The 24,552-nt window shown below is 41.3% G+C and overlaps 1 protein-coding gene across 1 annotated transcript; it reads left to right on the top strand.

Annotated features, from left to right (window-relative positions):
- Nucleotides 1–2,495: 2,495 nt before the first annotated feature.
- LOC144716395 (2-Cys peroxiredoxin BAS1, chloroplastic-like) lies at nt 2,496–3,423 on the top strand (the record flags this gene model as incomplete). Its single annotated transcript, XM_078591505.1, has 4 exons — nt 2,496–2,583; nt 2,666–2,745; nt 2,857–2,982; nt 3,358–3,423. Coding segments are annotated over 4 exons (360 nt in total), but the record flags the coding sequence as incomplete, so codon positions are not given.
- Between the last annotated feature and the right edge of the window lie 21,129 nt (nt 3,424–24,552).

Here is a 24,552-nt window from a genome sequence, read left to right as displayed (position 1 = left end):
TGCAACAACTGCTATATGTAAATTCTCTTAACCTGGCTCTTGCAATCATATTAATTTAAAGAAATTATTTATTTCAACTATGTCTTAATTTCATAAAGGAGAAATCTGTAAATTTCATCGTATTGATGTAAAACTCACAAAAAATAGGAAACATGTGATGAAATGTGATGAATAATTGATAACCTGCAAATTAATACGATTAATTAATGAATTTTACATTTTATTTATGTGTTTTAATGATTTTGTTTGCATGTTATCATGTTAAAATAAAGATAAATCACTTAAACTCTCATTTTACTATTATTTCAGATTTTTTATCATTTTTTTACATGGAATTTAACATCATTTTAGTGAATAAATATTTTTTACAGGGCTTTAAATACTTGGCTAAAGGTTGGTAAGTGTTTTCATGATTTTTCTGGAATTTTTACATATTTTTATATAATTGTTTGACCATTATATAGCCAAGAAATGATTTTTACATATTTAAATAACACATATATTATTTATTTGGCATTTATAATATATTTAAATATTTACTAAGGAGTATCCACGTCATTCGCCCGAAATTCGGGCGAATAAATGGATATATTTATTTAAATAAGAATAGAGAGAGAGAGAGAGAGAGAGAGAGAGAGAGAGAGAGAGAGAGAGAGAATGAGTGGTTATTATTATATAATAAATAGAGCGAAGAGAGAGAGAAGAATAGTCAACATAAGCGGCTATGATTTAAAATTTATAAAAGAGAGAAGAGAGAGAGAAGAATAGCGGCTTATGATTTAAAATATATAAAAGAGAGGAGAGAGAGAAGAATAGTCAACATAAGTGGCTATGATTTAAAATATTAAAAGAGAGAAGAGGGAGAAGAATAGCGGCTTATGATTTAAAATAGGACCCAGCTACACGGGCAACCGGTTGCCCCAAAGGAATCTTGGGCAACCGGGACACGTGGAAAAAACCACGTGTCGCCCAAGGATTGGGTCCTTAATCCTCTCTCTCTCTCTAAAAACCAACCGGTTGCCTCATTTTTTTTAGCGCTCTTCTTTCCCGCTCTCTCGCCCATTTCATTTTCCTATATTCTCCCTCTTCCCGGCGATTCTCCGGCGATTCTCCGGCGATTCTCCGGCTATTCTCCGGCTTTCGGAAAGCCCCGCCATCAGTCACTGCTGCTGCCACGATCGGCCTCCGCTCGTACGCGCCAGCCGTACTTGCAGCTGCCCTGTACGTGTCCGGCGGCTGCAACCCATCCCGCATCCGTGCGCGCCCGGCGCCCACCCTCGCCCAGCCGCGCGGCCCTCTCGCGCGCATGCCCTGCCGACCGGCATCCGTGCGGTCCCCTCGCGCGCATCCTGGTGTCTGGCGCCCGCGCGGCCATCTCTCGTGCCCATCTGCGCGACACAGCTGCGCCGTGTGATTTGGAGATCGCTGAAATCGCTGGTGTGCCCGTTGAGTTCAGGAATTGAAATCGCTGAAGTCCTGCTTGAGTTCAGGAATTGAAATCGCTGGTGTGCCCGTTGATCGCCGAAAAATCAAGTTTTTGAGTTCTCCTTGGCATATAGACCCTGAGATTCATGCCTCTTCAAGCAGTAGAAGATTAGTTCTCCTTGATTTTAAAGTCGTCGCAAAGCTGACTTTGAGCTATCCCATGGCCCCTGCGCAAAGAAATTGTCCCCGTGCTTAGGATCACTTGTCGATATCTTCACAATCACGGACTATCAGACATTAATTTTCACTCATTGAGATGAACAAGCACTCCAGTAAAATATTCAGCATGTTTGATTTCTTAGTAACGTGCCTTGCTCTGCTCATCCCGGTTAACTCTTATTCTTTCCGCCAGATACATTAGTGTCGTTTTCGTTTATTAATCAATTCCAAACGTTACATTTCTAGTGCTAAAATCGCATAGAATGTACACAAATGAATACGATGCACACAAAATAAATTTCTTTTCCATATTTGGAAACCATGCAACGACGAGCCGATATGCCAAGATTTCTTTTCCACCGATTAAATCATAAAGTTTGGGAAAAGAATAACGCACAAGCAATATAACCAATATTAGACCATCCTGAGCCGGAGATTAGATAATATAGTACATATTTTCATTGTTTCAAACTCGTATATAAACACATATCTAAATTTGCATAATAACACGACAAATATATGATTCGGAATCTATATGACTTATAGTGTAAACTGGTTGAACATATGCCGTTTGAAAAATGCTTGTTTAATAAAAAAATACGTGCGCAGCATCTGAAATGGGAGAAAAAAAACAGAATCTGAAATGGTTCTATGTACTTATTTGGAAAGTAAATTTATGAGGGAACTGCTATAAATTAACCAGCAATTGTTTGGTAAATTTCGAAATTTTACAAACCAGAATAGTGTGTAATTCATTTGCATTTTGTTGTTCATTCGGGGGAAAACTGATACAGGTATACTTTTATTTTTCAAGGGCCGGCCATTTGATGTGGTTTGGATGATTTGCACATTATGCTGCATTCATCTCCGACTACATCGGGAAGAAGTCCGTGATCTTATTCTTCTACCCGCTTGATTTCACCTTCGTTTGCCCCACGGGTTAGTCCATGCACAAAACATAGCAAAACAGTTAAATTAGCTAGCTTTATCTGGCTGAATCTCGTCGATTTATGCGCTGCAGAGATCACCGCCTTCAGCGACCGATACGCGGAGTTTGAGAAGCTGAACACTGAGATTCTGGGTGTCTCGATCGACAGTGTGGTAAGTTGTTTCATCTTTTTTAATTTTATGAATACAATTTTTGAAGAAGTAGCCAATTGCTCCGCTCTTAATCGTGAACTAAGTGAGACTCTGTTCGACTGAAAATTGCAGTTCTCCCATCTCGCTTGGGTCCAAACCGACAGGAAGTCCGACGGTCTCAGAGATTTGAACTACCCGTTGGTGTCGGATGTGACCAAATCGATCTCCAATGCTTTCGGAGTCTTGATTCCCAGCCAGGTTCGGTCTCCAATCTGAGGATCGCCGGAGAATCGCCGGGAAGAGGGAGAATATAGGAAAATGAAATGGGCGAGAGAGCGTGAAAGAAAAGCGCCAAAAATGATCGCCGGAGAATCGCCGCCAACCAGTTGGTTTTTAGAGAGAGAGAGAGGATTAAGGACCCAATCCTTGGGCGACACGTGGTTTTTTTCCACGTGTCCCGGTTGCCCGAGATTCCTTTGGGGCAACCGGTTGCCCGTGTAGCAGGGTCCTTTAAAATATATAAAAGAGAGAAGAGAGAGAGAAGAATGGTCAAAGATTGCGGCTAAGAGAATAAAAAAAAATTTATTTTTAAAAAAGACCTTTTGTCCTTTTCTTTTGTTTTTATTATTTCAGGCTGACGTGGAGCGTTTTGAGCCCTTCGAATTTCGGAATCACACGCCAATGATTGCGCACTTTTGACACGCACAACGATGTCTCAGGATGTGATCCGAGGAAGCAAAAAACGAGAAGTGATTATGCGGGCCAATCAAAAACCGTTTTTTCCAAGCTTCTTGGAGCAGAGATAAAACGATCCAACGGCCTAGATTTATCATCACTAAAACCTTGATATCTTGAGATCTAGATATCGGATTGGGCTGAAATTTGGAGGGTAGGTTCGTCTTTTCCTCCTCTACAATCCAGACGGTTGGATCTTTAAATGGAGGTCTAGAAAAGGGCAAAATTCACTTTTGGATGATCTCCCCCAAGCAATTGGCCAGGAAGGACACAGGAGGGATTCTTGAAGTCTACAGATCTTGCTTCTGAACTCAAATTTGTAAGTCTCTGATTTTTATTTCAATCATCTTCTTGAACGATTCTAAAACGCCAAGGCATGAGCGAAATGTACATGCCCTAGAAGTTTGTTTTGAATAAGATTAGCACTTCGTTTTGATTCCGATTCAAGATCTGGTTTTTGATTCTTAATCCTACATCAACTTAAAACATTTCTGCTTCATTATATTTTTGATTTAGGGTCGGATTTCAATTTTTTTCCCAATTTCTTCACTTTCTCTCTCCAGGTTAATTTGTTTAGTTTCTCTCTCTAGATTTCGATACTTGTTGTTTAGGAATTTAATTTAATATATAAAAAAATCTAAAAATAAAATTTGAATCGAAAATTCATCTATCTTGAACTCCAATTTAAAGATCTCTTTCTTGATTATTTAATTCCCAATTTTAATTCATAAAATTGTTTTTAAATTTATAATAATTGGGAAATTAATAATCTGAATTAATCTGAGCTTAAAATTATGAAATTCCTATCTTGAATTTTCTGACCGAAATATTAAAATCAAAATTAAGTTTTACTTAATTTTGATTAATTAAAGAATATTATTAAGGATAATTAAGATTTATTAATTGCAAAATTAATTCATTCTTGAATTAATTTATTCAAATTGGATAAAAATTCTCATTTGTTGCCTCCCTGTGGTTCGACCCCTTACTTGCTCTATATGCATATTTAGTGATTAAGGGAAATTATAAATTTTAGTGCATAAGTCTAAAAGCCCAAACAACGACATTTTTACGTGCATTTTCAGGCTTATCAATACTGAAATGAAAAAATACAATATAATATGCATCAAACTCATATGATATAGGTTTCCAGATAGGTTATAAATGATATTAATGCATATCATGATAGCACGTTATCACATCCCCAAAGTCATTGCTAGTTCCCGAGCAATGGAAGTTGATAGAAGATATACTAGAACTGCCGAAATCCAGTTACAAACCAAACGCTAGTTCAATTTTATAGAAAGATAGCCTCAGGTCTCATTCATTGGGATCTCATTGCTCCCCTATAATGCAAAAGTAAAGCTTTGAGAACAACCTACCTCCCCCCGGAGCAGATCACTACAATCCCTATCTATGAGTCGAGGAAATCAGGCATTGTCTCATCCACTAAATAAGGAAGGAGGACTAATATTGACATAGTGAAAATAAGGACCTTATTGAAGATGGACAGTATAATGAACATTTATGTTGCCTTTTTACATTTTTTGAAATGTTTTTTTTTTATATCTGTAGCTTTTTGGAGGTGGATTTTGGCTTCCACTTATTTGAATGGGAGCTTCCCATGATATATATACAAAAAGTTTGATTTTGTACACTTAATGGCTTTATAGGATGGATGTGTGTGACTTTTCTCCATTATTCAAAAAACTCAAGGAATTAAAAAGAATGGGGATTGGAGGATGTAGCCTAAAGGGATTAGAAGATGTAGATGAAAGGTAGATGATAATTTTTCATGCTCCCACATAAATGACTTTTGCCAATGCTAAGCAAACCGACCCAAGAGGACGCAAAATGAGTATGTAAAATAGATGTATTTGTGATTGTGGAATCCCACTCTAGGTTGGGATTAGAACGGGAGAGAAGATGGAAATGTAATCTCATACCCAACTGGTTACAAGAGAGAGGGTAGTTATACCCTAGGAGAGAGAGTGTGAATAAAGGGCTAATGGGCTAATAGAACAAGGCCCATTAGCCATATAAGGCCTATCTCTCTAACAGCCCCCCGCAAGCGAGGTATGGATGTCGTCCATGCCGAGCTTGGATACCGCACGCAGGAGGAGAGGATTAGACAGGCCCTTGGTCAGAACATCAGCGGCCTGGTCAGAGGAAGACACAAACTGGAGGTCGAAGATGCCCTCGTCCATCCGCTCCTTAAAGAAGTAGCAGTCGCGCTCCATGTGCTTGATCTGACCGGTCTGGCCAGGATTTTTGGCCAGCGCAATGGCTGATTTGTTGTCGCAGTAGAAGTGAATCGGACCGGAATACTTGACGCGAAGTTCGCGCAAGATCCCGTAGATCCACTGGCCTTCCGAGGCCCCATCAGCAAGAGCCCAGAATTCTGCCTCGGTGCTGGAGCGGGACACCTTGTCCTGCTTACTGCTTTTCCAGCTGACAAGGCCACCGAACACGAAGGCACAGTAACCGGTGGTGGAACGGTAGTCGACGACGGACCAGGCAAAGTCAGCATCCGTATAGACCTTCACAGTCCTGTCAGAGCTCCGGGGGAAGAGAAGGCCCTTTCCAAGGCAGCCTTTCAGGTATGCAAGAACCCGATTGGCGGCCTGGCGATGGATCTCGTGCGAAGCATGCATGAATTGGCTGAGAAGGTTGACGGCGAAACTGATGTCGGGGCGAGTGTGGGTCAAATACAGGAGCTTCCCCACCAGCTGCTGATACTGATAGGGGTTGACCGGCGGAGAATCGCCCCCATCACCCAACTTCACATTAGGATCAATGGGCGTCCGGAGTGGGGAGCAGTAGGTCATACCAGTCAATGTCAGCAAGTCAACGGTGTACTTCTGCTGGGAGACAAATATGCCACGAGACGAGTAGGCGACCTCAAGACCCAAAAAGTAACGGAGAGGGCCGAGTGCCTTAATCTCAAATTCCCAAGCAAGAGCAAGTCCGAGGCGGGAGGCTTCCACCATATCCGAACCAGTAATCAGGATATCGTCGACGTAGACCACCAGGATAGCAACCCTGGTTGGGCCATGGCGGAAGAAGATGGTAGCATCACCGTTGCTTTGGGTGTAGCCTTCAGCACGCATGACGGAGGAGAAGCGGCCAAACCACATCCGCAGGGACTGCTTCAGTCCATACAAGGACTTGCGCAATCGGCAGACGGTTCCCGGAGGACCTAGAGGGTACCCGGGAGGGTGGCTCATGTAGACCTCTTCCTCAAGATCGCCGTGAAGAAAGACGTTCTTGACATCAAATTGCCAAATCAACCACCCATGATGACCAGCGAGAGCCAAGAGTAGACGGACGAATTCCATCTTCGCTAGGGGAGAGAAGGTCTCAAAATAGTCGATCCCGTAGGACTGCGTAAAGCCCCGAGCGACAAGCCGAGAGTTGCGACGCTCAAGGGACCCATCAGCACGGTGCTCCGAGGTGTGAACCCACTTGCACCCCACGGCCTTCTTTCTCGGCGAAAGAGGAACCACATCCCACGTGTTGTTTTTGATCAAGGCATGCATTTCTTTGTCCATCGCTGCCTTCCAATGAGGACAGGCAAGAGCATCGGCAATACGGCGTGGGATGGGAACGGACGCAATGCGGGTCAAAAACAGACGGTAGGGAGGACTCAGGCGGTCGTAGGAAAGATAGTGAGATAGTGGATAAAGAGGTGTGCGAGTGCACTGGCGGACCCCTTTGCGTAGAGCAATCGGCCAATCAAGGGAGGCATCGTCAGCCCCAGGGGAAGCCGACGGAGAGGGATGGCCAGAGGGGGAGAGAGCGGAACCGGTGGAGGGAGAGGCTGTCGTAGGAGGGGCAGACAACGCGGAGGGCGGGGAGAGCAGAGGCAAGGAATCAGGAGGGATGGGCTCGGGGATAGTAGAGGAAAACTGAGGGGGAGACACCGTAGAAGGACGAGGTTCGGAGGCCACTACAGGAGGGGAGTCATGAGGAGCGAGAGGAGGATCAATGGCGACAGCCGTGGGCTCAACGATAGGGAAGGAGTCCAAGGAGGGAGCCGATGAGGCCTCGCCCGGTGAAAGGCCGGACGAGGAGGAGGAGCCAAAGAAGGGTTGGAATTCGGCAAAAGTGACATTCGCAGAGATAAAGAACCTACGAGTGGACGGGTGGTAGCATTTGTACCCTTTTTGGACAGAGGAGTAGCCGACGAAGATGCACTTGAGATCCCGGGCATCGAGCTTCGTCAAGGTGGATGCCATATCATGGACGTACGCGGTGCACTCGAAGACACGAGGAAGAAGGTTGGTACGCAATGTAACAGCAGGAAATGCAGTGGACATCCGATCAATCGGACTACAGAACTGAAGAAGATGGGAGGGCAAGCGGTTGATGAGATGCGTGGCCGTCAACACGGCTTCTCCCCAATACGTCCAGGGGACACAGTAGTTCAGCAACAGGGTAAGGGCTGTAGACGTCACATAGCCAATACGACGTTCGGCCATGCCATTTTACTCCGGGGTGGCAACACAGGACGTCTCATGCAGAACGCCCCGCTTGGCAAAGTAGGTCGCCAACTCTTGGTTGACATAGTCGCGGGCGTTGTCCGAGCGGAAACGCTGAATGGGACGACCAAACTGGGTCTGAACCATGGCACAAAACTGTCGAACCGTGGCCGCTACAGCTGACTTGGCTGGAAGCAGGTAAGTCCACGTGTAGCGGGTGGCCTCGTCGACGAAAATCAGAAACCAGCGGTGCCCCTTCAGACTGGGCTGCGGAGCCGGACCCCAGACATCACTGTGAATCCGATACAGCGGTACCGTTGTATGGGAAGCAGATGGAGGAAAAGACGAGCGTCGATGTTTGGCTAATTGGCATGCCTCACAAACAACGGTCTTAAGGTCCAAGCCCATACATAAAGACGGAAACAAACGTTGTAAAGTAGAGAACGGTGGGTGGCCGAGGCGCTGATGTGCAAGTTGGAGGCAGTCGCGGCGATGGTCAGCAGCTGGTTGAAGACTGTGCTGCACCATAAAGCATGATCGGCTCCCATCATCAAACAGCAGCAACCCCCGGTCCCGCCTAATCGGTGTAGTCTTCCGCACCTTGTTAGACAAGAAGATCCTGTCAGGTTGGATGTGAAGGAACACTGAACCGCATCGACAAGGCGCTACGGAGACATAAGCAAGGCACGGAGAGATGGAAGATGGAGAACATTGCGAATGAGACCGAGACCATCCACATGGATAGTCCCGATGCCAGCCACTCGAAGACGTCCACCCCTTGCCGTGAGGACAGCCCGAGTCCCAACATGCTGCTCGTAGGATACGAAGTGGTGGTTTAACGGGGTCATGTGTTCCGTGGCCCCCGTATCAAGCACCCAAGTGGTATCCGACAAGAGAGGGGCCGTGAGAGCCGTATGTCCACAATACCACTGATCGTAAGGAGTAAGTAACGCACCAAACGTTCCGAAGGAGGCCATAGACTGTATCTGCAGGGCGGTCAACTGCACGGACAAACAGGCAAGATCGGCTTGCAACTGCTCCATGGTCACCGCAGAGCCGCCAGGTAGAGGAGGGGATGAGGCCGGGGCAGCGGCGACATGGGCTTTAGCAGCCTTGGCCGCTTGAAGGTCAAGATGCTTCTTCTTGCATCGCTTCGCCGTGTGACGGCGCTTGCCACAATAGGTACACACCAGCTTGTCCCACGGGTCCGAGGCCGGATCGGAGGCAGGGGGTTTGGGTTGCTTCGGTGGGCGCAGCAGCAAACCAAAAGAATCCCCAGGATAGGAGATCAAGGTAGTGGAGTTAGCCGAGGTCGCCACTTCAGAACGATCACGCCGGAGACTGCTCTCCATCTCTATCAACTCCTTGACCACCGCTTCAAACTCCGGGAGAGTACCCTTGGTATGCAAAGTTCTGCGGCGAACCTCGGTGTACTTGGGGTTGAGGCGGTCAAGAAATTACAGAAAATGGAGGCAAAGGGTGTGGCGTCTATCAACGCCGTTCGGATCGCCAACGGGCATGTAGTAGTCGACCTCCCTCTATAGTGCAGTATGGGCCAAGCTATAGTCCATGATGGACATAGCCCCTTGGCGTAGGGCACCAGCGCGCTCCACGAGCGAAAAAATCCGCCAGTGATTAGCATCGTGACCACAATACTTGTGGGCATGATCCCAAATCTCCTTCGGAGTAGTCAAGTGAAGGAACTTGTCGTAGACCGAGGGAGAGAGTGTGTGGTTCAGCAGCCAGGAGTGGACAAGGTTCTGCTCGGCGTCAAAAGCAACATAGTGCCGGTCGGTCGTCGGCAGGGGCGGGCAGATCAAGTGCTTGTGGAGGAGACGACCCTTCAGCGTAGACGCCACGAACTTAATCCAGGCTAGCAGTTGCGGAGCACTCAACCGACAACAGTCGGAAGCAGGCGGGAGAGGGAGACCAATCTTGGGCGAGGGCAGATTTCTCCCGAAGTCGGCCGCCGTGAAGACGGGAGACTGCGCTGGGAGGTTCTCAGGAGTAGAAGACCCTGAGTGGACGGTAGAGTCGGTAGGCATGACGAGTGACGCCGATCGCAGCAGCTAATCCGGCGGCAACTACGGCGTTCTGTAGGCTGCGGCTTGCGGCCTGCGGCTGCGGCTTGCTGCGGGCTGCGGCTGCGGCTTGTTGCGGGCTGCAGCTTGCGGCCTGTGGCGGGCTGTGGCTGCGGGCTGCGGCTTGCGGCCTGCGGCAGACTGCGGCAACGGCCTGCGGCCTGCGGCGGGATGCGGCTGCGGCTTGCTGCGGACTGCGACTTGCGGTGTTAGTGAGAGACGAGAAGGAATCTTTTGGCTTGGCTGGTGAGTCTGGCTAGCAGACAGTGGAAGCAAGGGCCAGGGACAAGGGGGTTGGATCAAGAGCGAAGCTTTGATACCATGTGGAATCCCACTCTAGGTTGGGATTAGAACGGGAGAGAAGATGGAAATGTAATCTCATACCCAACTTGTTACAAGAGAGAGGGTAGTTATACCCTAGGAGAGAGAGTGTGAATAAAGGGCTAATGGGCTAATAGAACAAGGCCCATTAGCCATATAAGGCCTATCTCACTAACAGTGATACTTAAAAGCGTTCAGATCCCAGGGTCTTAGTTTACTAAGGTGAAGGATCACTGTACCCCATCAAACCCAAGCTTCCAAAACAGGCTCCCTCTTGCTCGGTGCAATGCAAAAAGCTACTTCTCGACAGGTCTGACTCATGGACATAAGCAAATAGGTAAGATATATTTGATTCTTTAAAATAATTATGCTTTTAGTGACATTTGCATTATGGCTTTTTCCATTTTGTAGCACAGGAATGAGAATGCATAATAGGTTGAAGAATTGTGAAAATTGTAACAATTTAAAATTTTTAGTCTATTTTAATCATATATCGTGGTATTCAACCATTAAATATTGCTTAAGAGTTTTTCAAACCCTCACCCCCCCAACTTGAATGTTTTATTGTCCTTGATAAAACCTTCACATAGATAAATTATGTTAATGATGAATACATGCCAGAATAGGAATATCAGTAATGGAGATTTTAAATGCCAGAATAGGAATATCAGTAATGGATGAATACATGCTATTCTTCATTAGGTGGGAATTGTGGTCTCATCATGTTCCTTTATATCTCGATTCCTCTTATTATGCTCCCTAAAACAAAAGTAAGACAAAAACAAGAAACATAGATTAATAAACTGCATCCAAAATGCAATATTTTTTACGTCTTTAGCCATACAAAGCTTTCACATCAGTTAGTTGGATTTCAAATAGAAAGGAATATCACTTCCTTTGCTAGTGCCTTTTGATGAATCTAGAGTAACTCAATGTGGCGGAATAGGAAATTTTGCTCCTTTATATGGTTCAAGCTGATGTCCATTAACTACGAAAGTTTGATCTGTTTTAGGGTTTGAAATAATAATAATAGAACCATTATCATGAACTTTCTCGGATTATATACGACCCATTTATATTTGGAGCATGATGCCAGACATCGTCGGGGAGGTCGTTTGGTCAGTACCGAAATGATGCTCTGATACCAAGATGACGTCGGACGTTGTAAGGGACGTTGTTTGATGGGTTCCGAGATGATTCCTTAATACCAAGACGATGTCGGACGTCTTTGGGGTCGTTGTCAGGTCGGTACCGAGATGATGCTTTGGTACCAGGTGATGTCGCACGTCATCGGGGACATCATCTGACGGGTACTGAGACGATTCTATAATAATACGAGGATGTCAAACATCATCGGTGATGTCATCCGACGGGTAATTTCCCACTGGAAATGCAGCTAAGTGATGAAGTGTCCTAGGCGGATGTATGTTCATACCCCGACTCGTGGGATTTTGCCAAACTCCGAGCTCTAGTGCGGGTGACCGCTGACAATAACAGTGACCTTCTGACCTTCATAAGAATGACGACCGCGACTAGAGTGTCAAACATAATAATTTGGTTGACACTCGCAAGTAACAGAAGGGCTCTACCCATACCAATGAACTCAATCAAGTCTTATTTTTTAATATATAAGCTCTCACCTAATCTAACCCGAGCGCGGTGGAGTGCAGTCAACAATATATTGAGGATGGTAATATAACTGACAAGCAGAGCAATGATGTAGCTTTTAGGCATGTCGATTGTCGTTAGTGTATTTGTTAGTGCAAAGGCAGGTAAGGCAGGGAGGTGACAGAGGCAAGCATATCATCGCTCGACAGGCGGCGGAGTCACGACACTAGAGTGTGACACTGGAGATTGTCGAGGACGAGGAAGAGAGTGGCGCAGTGTCACACCACTAGACGAGTGCAAGCATTCAAAGGTGATGTATGAGACCAGGTTGGATGGCACACACCGTGTTAGCGAGTCATGCACGAATGGCGAGCACCACTTGGGGCACAGCTTGAGCTGTGTAGCGGCACAAGTGAGGCATGGTTGGACCTAGCGGTGCAAGAAGCAGGTGCATCCATAGCAACGGGAGCGGCTAGCATCACACAAGACAACGTACACAGCCTGGAGGCACGATTGGGAGTGGGTGAATGGCTCTAACCAGCGTGGGCGGTTAGGGACTGTCCTATTGGAGCTCCAACATCGTCATGCTATGTGGGTGGTGGGTGCGGGTCAGCTATGTTCCACCAGGGTTATAAAGGCATTGACTATCCTAGGTAGGGCTAGTGACGGACACGTCTAGAGTGTTATGTGTGGCTGTCATTAAGTGGAGGCAGCGCGCGTCGTTCATCTGCTCAAGATGGCAGGACGACACACATGTTCGATGGTACACACCATGTTTGTTGCATGCAGACAAGAACGCACTTCAGCGTGCATAATTGGAGCATTGACGGGTTGACCCAAGATGGTGCAACACGCGCTAGTATTGCCCGCGAAAGAGTTCGTGGCTTAGCATGTTCGGTGGCACACCAGTTGAGGTGAAGCCGCGATTCATCCATCAACCCCCACGTTGTGAGTGGCAGTGTGCGTGAGTCCAAGCAGCAGCCGTCAACATTGATGCAGTGGTGCGCTGGCGTGGCCTAGGAAGCAGGCGGAGGTATGGACGGTGGCTTCTAGCACCAACGTCCTCTTCTCTTTCTCCCTTCCTCCTCCTCTCTCTTCTCCCTCTCCTTTCCTTCTTCCTTCGTGAGACCAAGAGCGGAAATAAAAAAAAGTCACGATAATGCCTGATCTAAGGAACTAGAGCACCATTGTGCCCCCTTATATAGGGACATGATGGCACTTACTAAGGGTACATGATCCCTTGGTAAGAGCCCAAGTGCCCTTACCAAGGTGGGGAAGGGATCTTATACATAGAGATCCCCCTTTAACACAAAAGAAACATATGTTTGACACATATTCAACGACACAAAAGGACAGGACACATGACGATACAAGCACGAACAGGATATGACAGACACGGACACCACGAACACAAAAAACACGAACATGGTAAAATAACGAACATAAGAACCACATGCCAACAAAAATCAAAACGGTCGGATAAGCAGACGTGCTTTACCTGGGGTATTTGAACCATGGTGTTTCACCTTCATCCTTGTGTGCTGGTCAGGTTGGACGCAAGCCAGCAGAGCCGTTGATGAAAATGATGGAGGCTCTGAAGACGTCTGATGTGGAGTGGTCTAACGTGCTCCATCAGAGCACTGCTTTCTTGGAGAGAGTTTGAGGTTTGAGTTATATGGATAGACCTCATTATTCACATTCAATGTTTTCCTATTTATGTGCATGTCATGACAAGCCTTTTTCTGGATCTATAGATTTCAGCGTTCTCTTAGACCTCATTACAAATTTCTTAGATTTTGTGGTGTTGGAGAAGTCATTTCTGTGCCGCAACATCCAAAGAAATATTGAGTTTTTGATGGGTTAATATGTTCAATGCTCAAGCTCAACCGCTAGATGGCAAGCCTTGCCAAAATAATGTAATAGGACTACATTCTGATCTAGGCATGAAGATGGAAAAAATAGACAAATTAGTGGAGTCTTAGGGCATTGGTGTAAAGATTAACACCACCTAGCACTCCTTAGGTGCTGGAAAGGCTAATTAGTCTAGAGACACCCCTTCCTTACATGGCCAATGCCAACACAGGGCATGAGAAATGCAATGCTCAAGCTGGACAAGGCATGATTGCAGTGCAAGAACAAACATTTATAATCAACACAATGGTCAAGGCCAACAATATAGGCCTTCCTATAGTAATAACAACTACAACAATAGTTACTAAGGTAGTAAGCATAGCGGCCACCGCAACAGTCCACGTGGAACTAGGAGAGGACCGGACCAAACATAGCATCAACCTCCTAGTACTCCTACATCTACTTATATTTCCACTCAAGATATTTTGAGAGAAATGATGGAGCAAAGGATGCTACTCACTCAGCGAAATGAAGCACTCATAGAACAGGTGGAGCGATTTCCGACTCCCTTCTCAACTAGAACAAAACCTTAAGATGTTAAGTTCCCCACCTAGCAAACATAAAGTAAACCAGAATCACCTAGATGGTCAAGGGGTGCAGGATTTGAATGCCATTTCACAACTCAAAAGTGGAAAAACCTTACTTAATCCTTTTAATGATTTAGCTCTCGAGGAATAATTAAATGGGAATGCAAGAGGTGACAATGTTTAGAATGGTGAAGTCGTGGATGAAAGTGAGGATACAAAACCATTAATGTACACTCCACACATTCCTTTCCCTAAAGTGCTAAATAAGCTGTCACTACAGAGCTCAGAAGCAACACAAATGTTCTTGAGAGCATCAAACATGCTATAATTATAATATCCCCAGTGGATGACATCTAACATATACAGGCATATGCAAAAGTAATGAACGGATTATGCATCCCTCAGCATAGCACATGGAAAATTCAACTTAGTGAGAGCATAAGTTCCATCCTGTTTGATTTAGTTCCAGACCAAAAAGGAGACCATAGAGCACCTTCGATTATATGTAATATTGGAGGCATGACATTTACAAGGTTATTACTTGCCAAATGAGCATCACCTAACATTGTGCCTAAAGTAGTGTATGAGCAATTTAATATATGGGAGCTCCAATTACTTTTCATAGAGTTACAGCTAGCAGATGGCTAAATCATACAACAACATGGAATTTTTTAAGATGTTATTGTGAAGGTGGAATGCTGATAGTTTCATGTCAATTTCATAGTTTCGAACATGAGGGTGACTCACAAGTGAAGTCAAGCTCCAATCATTTTGGGACGACCCTTCTTAGCAGTGGCCAAAGCCATGACAGACCAGCAGAAAGATGTAGTTGAATTGAAAGTGGAAAATGAGAAAGTAAAATGGAACATTGCACAGCTCATGAAGTACCCATCCAGATCTATGGAGAAGATAAATGTTATTGAGATTATGGATGACTTAAAGAAGGAAACATTCATAGAGGAATTAAAACAAATGGATAACTTTAAGAATCAACATCCAAAGCAACTTAATGAACCTAACGTAGAACTTACTTCACTACCACCATCACTGATATATTCTTTCTTGGACCAAGGGTGAGAGAAAACGGTGATCATATGTGTTCTACCTACCTATGATCCAGAGGATAGACTCTTCAATTTACTAAGGTAAAATTGTCGAGATTTAGGATGACCTCAAAGGTCTAGACCCAAATGTACGCATACACCAAATTTACCTTGAGTAGGATGCTTATTTAGTGAGGGAAACTCAATGATGACTACACACAAAAGTTTGGGATGGTATAAAAGAGGAGATTATGGGCTGCAAGCAAGTATCGTTTATCCTATCTCAGACAGACCTTGCGTGAGCCCTATCCATGTTTTGCCTACGATATTTGGGATTATAGAGTAAAGTTTTGAGAAAGGAGAGGATATTTAAATTAAACTCCCTACCAAGAGGATAGTTTGTGTTGATGATCAAAAATCAAACTCTTCCACAAAAAGATCATCTTCCCCTACATTTTGCTGATCAAATTCTGGAATATTTGGCAGGACAGTCATATTTCTCTTTCTTAAATGGTTAATATATAATAAAATTTCTACCCAGGAGATCAATAGAAGACCACCTTTAAAAGTCCTATAGAACCCGATTAGTGGAAAGATAAGGTAGAGAGGGACTCAAGCAAGGTGGGTAAGGTTCAAGAAGAGCTTGTCCAAAACATGAAGAAGATGATGAGCTCCTTGAAAACATTTACTGTCCCTTATACTATCCCTGAATATCATTCTCCTCTTTGATCCATTTGTGAGAGTTTTGATCACATTAATGACATTAGTCCAACTGTTGAACCGGTGAATGCATATGAGGGAAATCACCTCATGGAAGGACGTTGGAATCAGTGGGGCAATTATGGAAATCAGAGATGGGGCCGAAAAGGGAAAAGCAGCTTCAAACCACATCATCAGAAAAAACAAGTAAAATTATTAGAATTTTGCTTCTAACCTTGGTCCTAATTTTGTTTCAAATTCTCAAGATTCATCTTCTAACCCCATGATGGATATGTTGAAGCACATGACATTGAACCAAGGGGTACTCTTAAAGAATCAAAGAAAAATGGAGGCCAGAATGGAGAATTTGGAGAGGAAAATTCTGGATGAGAAGGGCAAAGTTCACAAGGGAACTTCAGGTGACAATAATAAAGGCAAAACGGATGACTTTGGCACCACTAGCCAAAATTCACGACAATTTCCAACCCGACCCGGTGTTAATCCTAGAATGTTTCTTTTAAATATCATGATTTTAATGATTCAGAACATGCTCCATGTGGTGAAACATTTAAATATCATGAACATATGCATCATAGTGGAATTTCTAGATTAAATAAGGGGAAGGAACTAGCTGGTCCATTTGAGAAAAAACCTTGTCAGGAACCTGATATGGAGGAAAATAGAGCTAATGATGAATTGACAGAAGATCCTTATGAATCTCTGGAGCAGAAAATCAAAATATAACCTAACCCAAACACTATGTACCCTTTTTCCATTCCCCAAGCTTTAAAACCCTCTAAAATTCCTCCTAGCGATAATAACTTGCAAAAAATTAAGGAAGCCACTATCACTTGGTAGATGCAATTCATAACATTCCTTCATACCCAAGGTTTTTTAAAAAGCTTTGTACTCCATCTGTGAAGCAAAAGAGGATTCAGTTATCTGAGAGTATTAGGTCTATTATATTATATCGAATACCTAGGAAGAAAAGGGATCCAGTATCTCCGTCGATTAAATGTGAAAATGTGGCACAAGGGCAATGATATTTAGTAGATCACTTTTGGACACAAGGGCAAGTGTCAATATTGTGACCGAATTTATTTATGATAAGTTTAAATTTAGAGAATTGGAGCCAATTTTGATACAATTGCATCTAGATGATGGATCAATTAGACAACCATATGGTAAGCTAGAGGATGTAATTGTGAGAGTAGAGAATTTCCGCTTTCTTGTTAATTTTATTGTAACAGACATGAAGGTTGCAGAAAATTTGAGCCATGCACTTATAATCTTAGAAACAGTCCAAGAAACTACTGATTGGGGTACAGGGAAAATTGAACTCAAAATTGGCCAAGAGATGATAGAAATTTAGATTTCTAAGCTTCAAAAACTCTCCAAAAATTCTGGCAAAGATGCATGTCGTTGTGATCTTATTGATGAAAAATATTTTGAGCTGTATGCATCACCTTTTAATTCCATTACTCCTTATGAAGATGTGAAGAAAACATATGATATAGATATTGATGTTCCACCTGATATGTGTAATACTGAATTAGAACCCAAACCTCTACGTAGCTCTCTCAAGTATGCATTTTTAGGAGCTCGTAGAACTTACCCAGTTATTATTTCTTCTCATATATCTTCCAATCAAGAAGACGCATTGTTGAAAATTTTATCTTTGCATAAATCTTCCATAGGATGATCTATTGATCATATTCATGGCATTAGTTGAGAGGTCTGTGAGCATAGAATTTTTATTTAGGAGAACATCAAACCATCTAGAGGGGTCCAAAGTCACTTAAATCCTATTATCTTAAAAGCGGTTAAAAATGCAATCATTAAAGAATTGAAAGCTGATATTATTTATGTAGCTTCTGACAGCCCATGGGTAACCCCTGTTCATGTTGTGCCTAAGAAATCCAGAATAATTGTGTATAAGAATGAACAAGGAGAAGAACTCCAAACTAGAGTCCCCAAAGGATGGAGAGTCAGTATAGATTATATAAAATTAAATTTAGCTGCAAATTTTAGAAAACTTTTCCATTTATTGATCAAATTTTAGAAAACTTTTAGGCCAAGAATATTTTTGTTTTCTTAATGGTTATTCAGGTTACGCTCAAGTTTCTATACATGAAGATGATCACGATAAGTCCCCATTTACTTGGCCTGCAGGAACTTAGGTAATAAGATAATTCAACTACTCCACCACACAAGAATAATTGTTAGAAGTTATTTTTCCTTTAAAAATTCTTATTCTTATTAATTAGGTGGTATGATAGTTGTTTTTTATGATCATGAAGCATTGGAATTTTATTGATGAGATGGATTTTATTGATGCAGGTATATGATTTAGCTATTAAACATTGGCATTGGTGTGATTTTTTACTCATTATCACCCATTTTATATCATTTTCCTGATGAGCAGATGTTGGAAATGCTTTTGACTCGTATTCGGCTTCAAGTCAACCACCTAATGGTTGGGATGTTAATGCTAGAAAGACGCTCTATAAGGAGATACAGCATTATTGCTAGGAATAACCAGAAATATTTCATCAAGGGATTGACCATATACGTAGGAGGAATGTACCCAATGAAGAATAATGGAAGATTCTGGAATCTTGCTATTCTTCTCCATATAGGGGACATTACTCTCCTAAGATAACAGCTTCCAAGATATTGCAAGTTTGTTTCTATTGGCCTACCTTATAATAGATATCATTTATAATTCTGTAAAGTTTGTTTAACATGCCAAGTTGTAATGAATTTGCGCAAGCAAGATCACATGTCCTTGCAGCCAATTATTGAGGTTAAGGTGTTTGATCTGTGGGGAATTGAATTTATGGGAACATTTAAAATTTCTAAGGGATATGAATATATCCCAATGGGAGTTGATTATGGTTCCAAATGCGTGGAAGCCATTCCCACTAGATCAAATGATCACAAAGTTGTTTTAAAATTTATTTTACATAAAACTATTAGCAGGTTTGGATGCCCAAAAGCAATCACTAGTGATGGTGGCAGTCATTTCAAAATTTTTAATGTAGGAATTTGTTAAAAAGATATGGAGTTCATCATAAGATTACTACCCCATACTACCCTCAAGCTAATGTGAAAGTAGAAGTTAGTAATAGAGACATTAAAAAGATTTTGAATAAAATTGGAAGCCTATATTAGAAATATTGGGCAAGTAGCCTCTATGATGCTATATGGGCTAATAGGACTGCTTATAAGACACCCTTATGCATCTCCCCGTATAAATTAGTGTATGGGAAAGCTTGTCACCTTCTTGTTGAAATTGAACATAAAGGCATATTGTGGTATTAAGAAACTTGATCTCTCTTTAGATGATGCAGGAAAGAAATGCCTATTGCAGCTACGTGAACTTCAAGAATGGAGGAATGAAGCCTATGAGAATTCTCTCATCTACAAGTCCAAGATAAATCACTTTCATGAAAAAGTCTTGAAGAGGAGGAATTTGTATGAGAATCAAAGAGTTTGGCTTTATAACTCTCGCTCGAAGCCATTTGTAAGGAAATTGAGACCAAGATGGCATGGAAATTATAATCTTAATAATATTTTTCATTTTGTGGCATTCATTATAACAGATCCAAAGACCAGGAAGTCATTTACAGTTAATGGCCAAAGGCTGAAACCCTACGTTGAAGCAGATCAAGTACAACAACCTTTCGCCACCATTATTGAAGACCTACCCTCTCCACCATCAACACCTGATTCTCACCCCATCTTTAAATTTTGAACTTTTACCAGCTCTCCTTTTCTTAGCTTAATTTCAACTTGAGACTTTTTAATTTTGCTTGTTTTTATTTGGACAATTAAAACCCCAATGGCCATTTGTTTTTCCTTATTGTTACATTATTTTCTTTTTTTTAAGGTTTTCCATTAATGAGGATGACAGCTGAAGCACTATCAACTAATCCAAGGTAGGCAACTCCCATCTTTTTCTTCTTTTTTGTTACTTTCCTTTTTTAGGTTTTCCATTGAGCAGAATAACAGCTGAAGCACTATCAACTAGTCCAAGGGTAGGCAACTCCCATTTTTTCTTATTTTTTTGTTATTTTCCTTTTTTTAGGTTTTCCATTGAGCAGGATAACGGCTGATGTGCTATCAACTAGTCCACGGGCAGCCAACTCCCATGGGATGGTCAACACCTACTCTTTTGTGGTTTGCATTTTTTGTTTTCCTTTCCTTGTTTTACTATTAATTTTCCAATGCATATAGAAGTTAGAGGGGCTAATATAGATGTGGAAACTGAAAATGCAATTGGTCATTATGCATGAATGGGCTATGTTTTTCATTTTTATGAATGCTTTTAATGCTATTACCCTTGAATGCAGACATCCCACATAATCAACTCCAAGTTGAGAAGTGTCAAGACCATGATCCCCAAAGGGATGAGTAGAGAAGTTAGGTTCTTTTCGTGGATCAAAAGTATCTCTTGATGATATAAAACATAAATTTAAACACTCTTGGTTAGCTCCTAAGTGGTTAGGATATCTAGTAGGGTGAGGAGCAGCCATGAAAATGAAAGGGTAGAAATACTATCATTGTGGAAAGGAATCGCAAGTGAATTATTAAACCCCATACTCCGGTGAAGGATGTGCATTATGAGAATCCATGTGGAAGGAGAAATGGCCATTTCTTCAAGTCCTAAGCACAAAATTACCTGACTTTAGCTTCTTAAGCCAAATTTGGGAACTATACGTACCATCCTCATTTCACCCACCACCCATCTTCCCCCAACTACGTACTTGTGAACCTTCATTTTACCTTCTCAGCTATCTTCCGTGTTACTTAGAATAAGCCCAACTCTGAAATTTTTCTTCTCCCCTTCCCCTTTGTGATATCATCTACTGATGACATTGTTATCCTCATCTTTGTTTCTTCTACATCTTCTTATCTTGTTTCTTCTCATTTTCTCTCTGTCGTGGCGAATCAAATCAGTAAGGGGAGGGCACTTTTGTGATCCATATCCTATACACTTGTTGCACATGCTTCCCTGCAAATCAAGAGCACCTAACTAGACCAACTTTTCATTGTTTTCATGTAGAACATGATTTCATATGTATTTTTCTGGGTTGGTTTGTTGTTTGCTTCTTTCTTCTTTCTTCATTCCAATTTCTCCTTTTCAATGATTTGTTGGTCATCGTGAATATCATTTATTTATGTGGATACATGCCTATCTCATCCACACTCTTAATGAATTCAACATTCTCATATTCTGTTTTTACTCTTTTTGTTTGTTCTGCTCTTTCGTCTATTATTGGGAATGGGCTAGTTTAACTAACATCCACCCATCTGCTCTTTTTCTGTGAGTGTGCCAGCGAGCACAGCCGCCAGTTGTGTCTGCATCGCAGCTGCGCCCGATAGGCACACTGAGGCCCCTCTTCAAGGCTTATCCAATTTTTGGCTAAGTCCAAAAAAGGTCGACTAGTTCGAATCAGTCCGAACCAGGTCAAACTGCCTTATATATATACATATTGGTGTTTTAAAAATCTTAAAAAAATCTCACTCCATCATCGCTTTGCCGCTTCTGTCGCCTGCAATCACTGAATAAAATTACCTTTCGCATTTTAACATCAGTAAAATTAGAAAGAAATATTTTCTGCATTTAAAAGTCCCAAAAAATCAGTAAAAATCCTGAAAATTCACATAATCAATTTCCAATGATTGAAAATCTAAAAAAAATCTTAGAAATCTCTAACTCTCGTTTTCAATATTTCTTGTGGTATTTGTTGGAAATTAAATTCGATAAAATTCTTAAAATATTTATTTTTGATTTATGTTGTTACTCAAAATTAGGAAAAATAGTTTTCATTTTTAGTTTTTTTCCTTGTTTTGCTGCTTCAATTTAAATCATTTAACAATATATTAAGTCACTAAAAATCAAGAAAAGTTCCAAAGTTTATGTCTCTCATTTGTGAACTCATTTTCTTCATTTCAAGCTTAAGAAAATTTCTGAAATTAAAGTTTTGCCTCTCTATGGATCGATCCATTCGTTGCCCTTTATTAATCATAGTAGTTAAGTGTAAATTTCATAAATTTTCTAGGGTTAAGTATGAATTAAAACACCTACATAAAACCCCTAAATGTCCTAATCTTTTGCCACATTTATTGCTCCTTTCTTAGGAATTAAGTGCGCAAGACTCACCCAGAGACTTTCAAATAAATCCTGACTCATTCTATTTTATTTTTTGTTTTCAAACTACGTCACACATGATAGGGTTTAATTTTCTCGGGAATTCTTTCATGGTTTTAGTATCTTCATGAGTAAACATTATATGAACACAAATATATGATGTAGCTCCTTCAATATCACAAATATACCAACCCAAAGTATATGTATAGTTTATAATATATCAAGTTATTTAATCTCCCAGCACATATATAAATAAGGAGAAAGTGCAATATGATAATCATGCTTTGAAATCTTCAGATATCTGAAAATTTAATGTTCCAAATCAATCTTCACATAAAGATTATCTTTTCAATAAAAGTGAAATCATCTTTAAAATTATGAGAAGATGAACATAAGCATCGGAATCAAATATTTCAGACAAATCTATTGAAAACAAATATTTAGAATATTTCTCGACATATTTTATTAACTAATATGTAATAATTTCAATTTTCGCCTTCCTGAGTTTTAGTTTTTATAATTCAAACTTTATGTGGAGTATACATGCCCTTATGCATCTCATTAATGTTGCTTATCAGGGTACTGCTCCTAAGAGTTAGAAGCATACTTGTGATGTTGGGAGCAAGCTAGAATGTGGAAGGATGATGTGAACAAAGGTGGAAGAAAGAGTGGAGATGCAGATTGATGATGACAACTAACTCACAATGGATTGGGCGAACTTGGGAATAGCTAGGCATGAGTATGATTTCTTATTGGGTATTGGAAGAAGAGAATGGAGATTTCAACTGAGATTAAATGCATAAACATCAATCTGATGCTTGCCTTTGGGCTATTAGAGGTGGAACTCCATAATTCATTGTTCAGCCTTTAAAAATAACGTTTTTGTACACTCATAAACAAATGGATCTCTGGGAATTTTAGTTTCATAATATCCATTCTGATGGAAAGTCTGGATGATAGGTTTGATAGGGAAAAGAGAATGGATAAATACTTGTTTCTCTTCCTTATCATCTAGTGTGCATGAATGGATGGTGATGATTCAAACTGAGGAAAGATAAATGGACCTCCATACACTTACTTCGCTGTCCAAATTCAAATGGTTGGTGCTCTAAGAAGTGGACATCAATTTAAAGTAATTTAGATCCACAATTCAAGGAACCTATTGATGTGCCTTGGGTGCCCGTTGACTGCATCTAATGGGCCTTTGATATCTTTTAATCATAGATCTGGATTCCATCTAGGTCTTGGATGTCCTCTACACTCTCTAACCCTCCAAAATTACAAATTATGGTCTGAGTAAACCTCCTCATATTCCTCGCATTCAATAATTTGTAAGAGAGTGTGAGATACATAGGACTTGAGTTGAAGGAAATTAAATAGGGTTGAGTTAGACAAAGATAATAATAACTCTAATATTATGTAAAATCGTTTAAAGGCATTATAATAACAAAATTTTATACAAGAGTGCCTAAAGTCATCAATCTATTTATGTGATCATTCCTAACTTATATAAAAATATTAACTTTATTTTCTAATCCTTACTTATGTAAAATCTTTGAAACATTCGATCCATTGCATCCTTTGATTTTAATTTATGTAAAACCTTGAAAGTATTAATATAATTTTTTTTTATACAATATCACATAAATTCATCAATCTATTTATGGTCATCATTCTTAACTTATATAAAATATTGACTTCATTTTCTAAACCTTGGGCTTCAACATTTTGTTACACATATACTGTTTATTAGTCTTAAAATGAAGAACTCAGTTGGCGCAGTTTCATTTGTTTAAATGATTCAATTTATTTTTGAAGCATACTCTCTTATAGATTCCTCAAAATAAAGCTAACATGTAACATAACATGGTGTAAAACAAGCTCACCTAAATGGTTAATCATTTAACCAAAGTCAAATATTTTATATAAGTTAAGTTAACCATGTAACATAGCATGGCTAATCATTTAAATCCTGTGGAATTGTTAGATATATATCTATTTATTTTCTATCAAATTAGTGGCTCAAAAAGTTTTCAGATTTAGTTTTTGAACTCATTTTCTCCTTTTTTTGGTTGCAGATTCCTAAGATAAATTGTGTCTGAATTCCTCATCTATTTATTTTACTCTGGTTAGGGACTAGTCTCTCTGTATGTTGGAAAGAAAGGTCAAAGGATGAATTGGCTCTGAAACCCACTAAATCAATCTGTTTGCCCCGTTCTGTTACACCTCGTTTTGTTCCGTCACGCCTCCTGTTTAGGGAATGGC

This window comes from Wolffia australiana, chromosome 2, assembly GCF_029677425.1.
Source record: "Wolffia australiana isolate 7733 chromosome 2, ASM2967742v1".
In the NCBI taxonomy this organism is placed as follows: Eukaryota; Viridiplantae; Streptophyta; class Magnoliopsida; order Alismatales; family Araceae; genus Wolffia; species Wolffia australiana.
The sequence above is the reverse complement of the archived record's forward strand: the minus strand, read 5'-3'. Positions and strand labels throughout refer to the sequence as shown.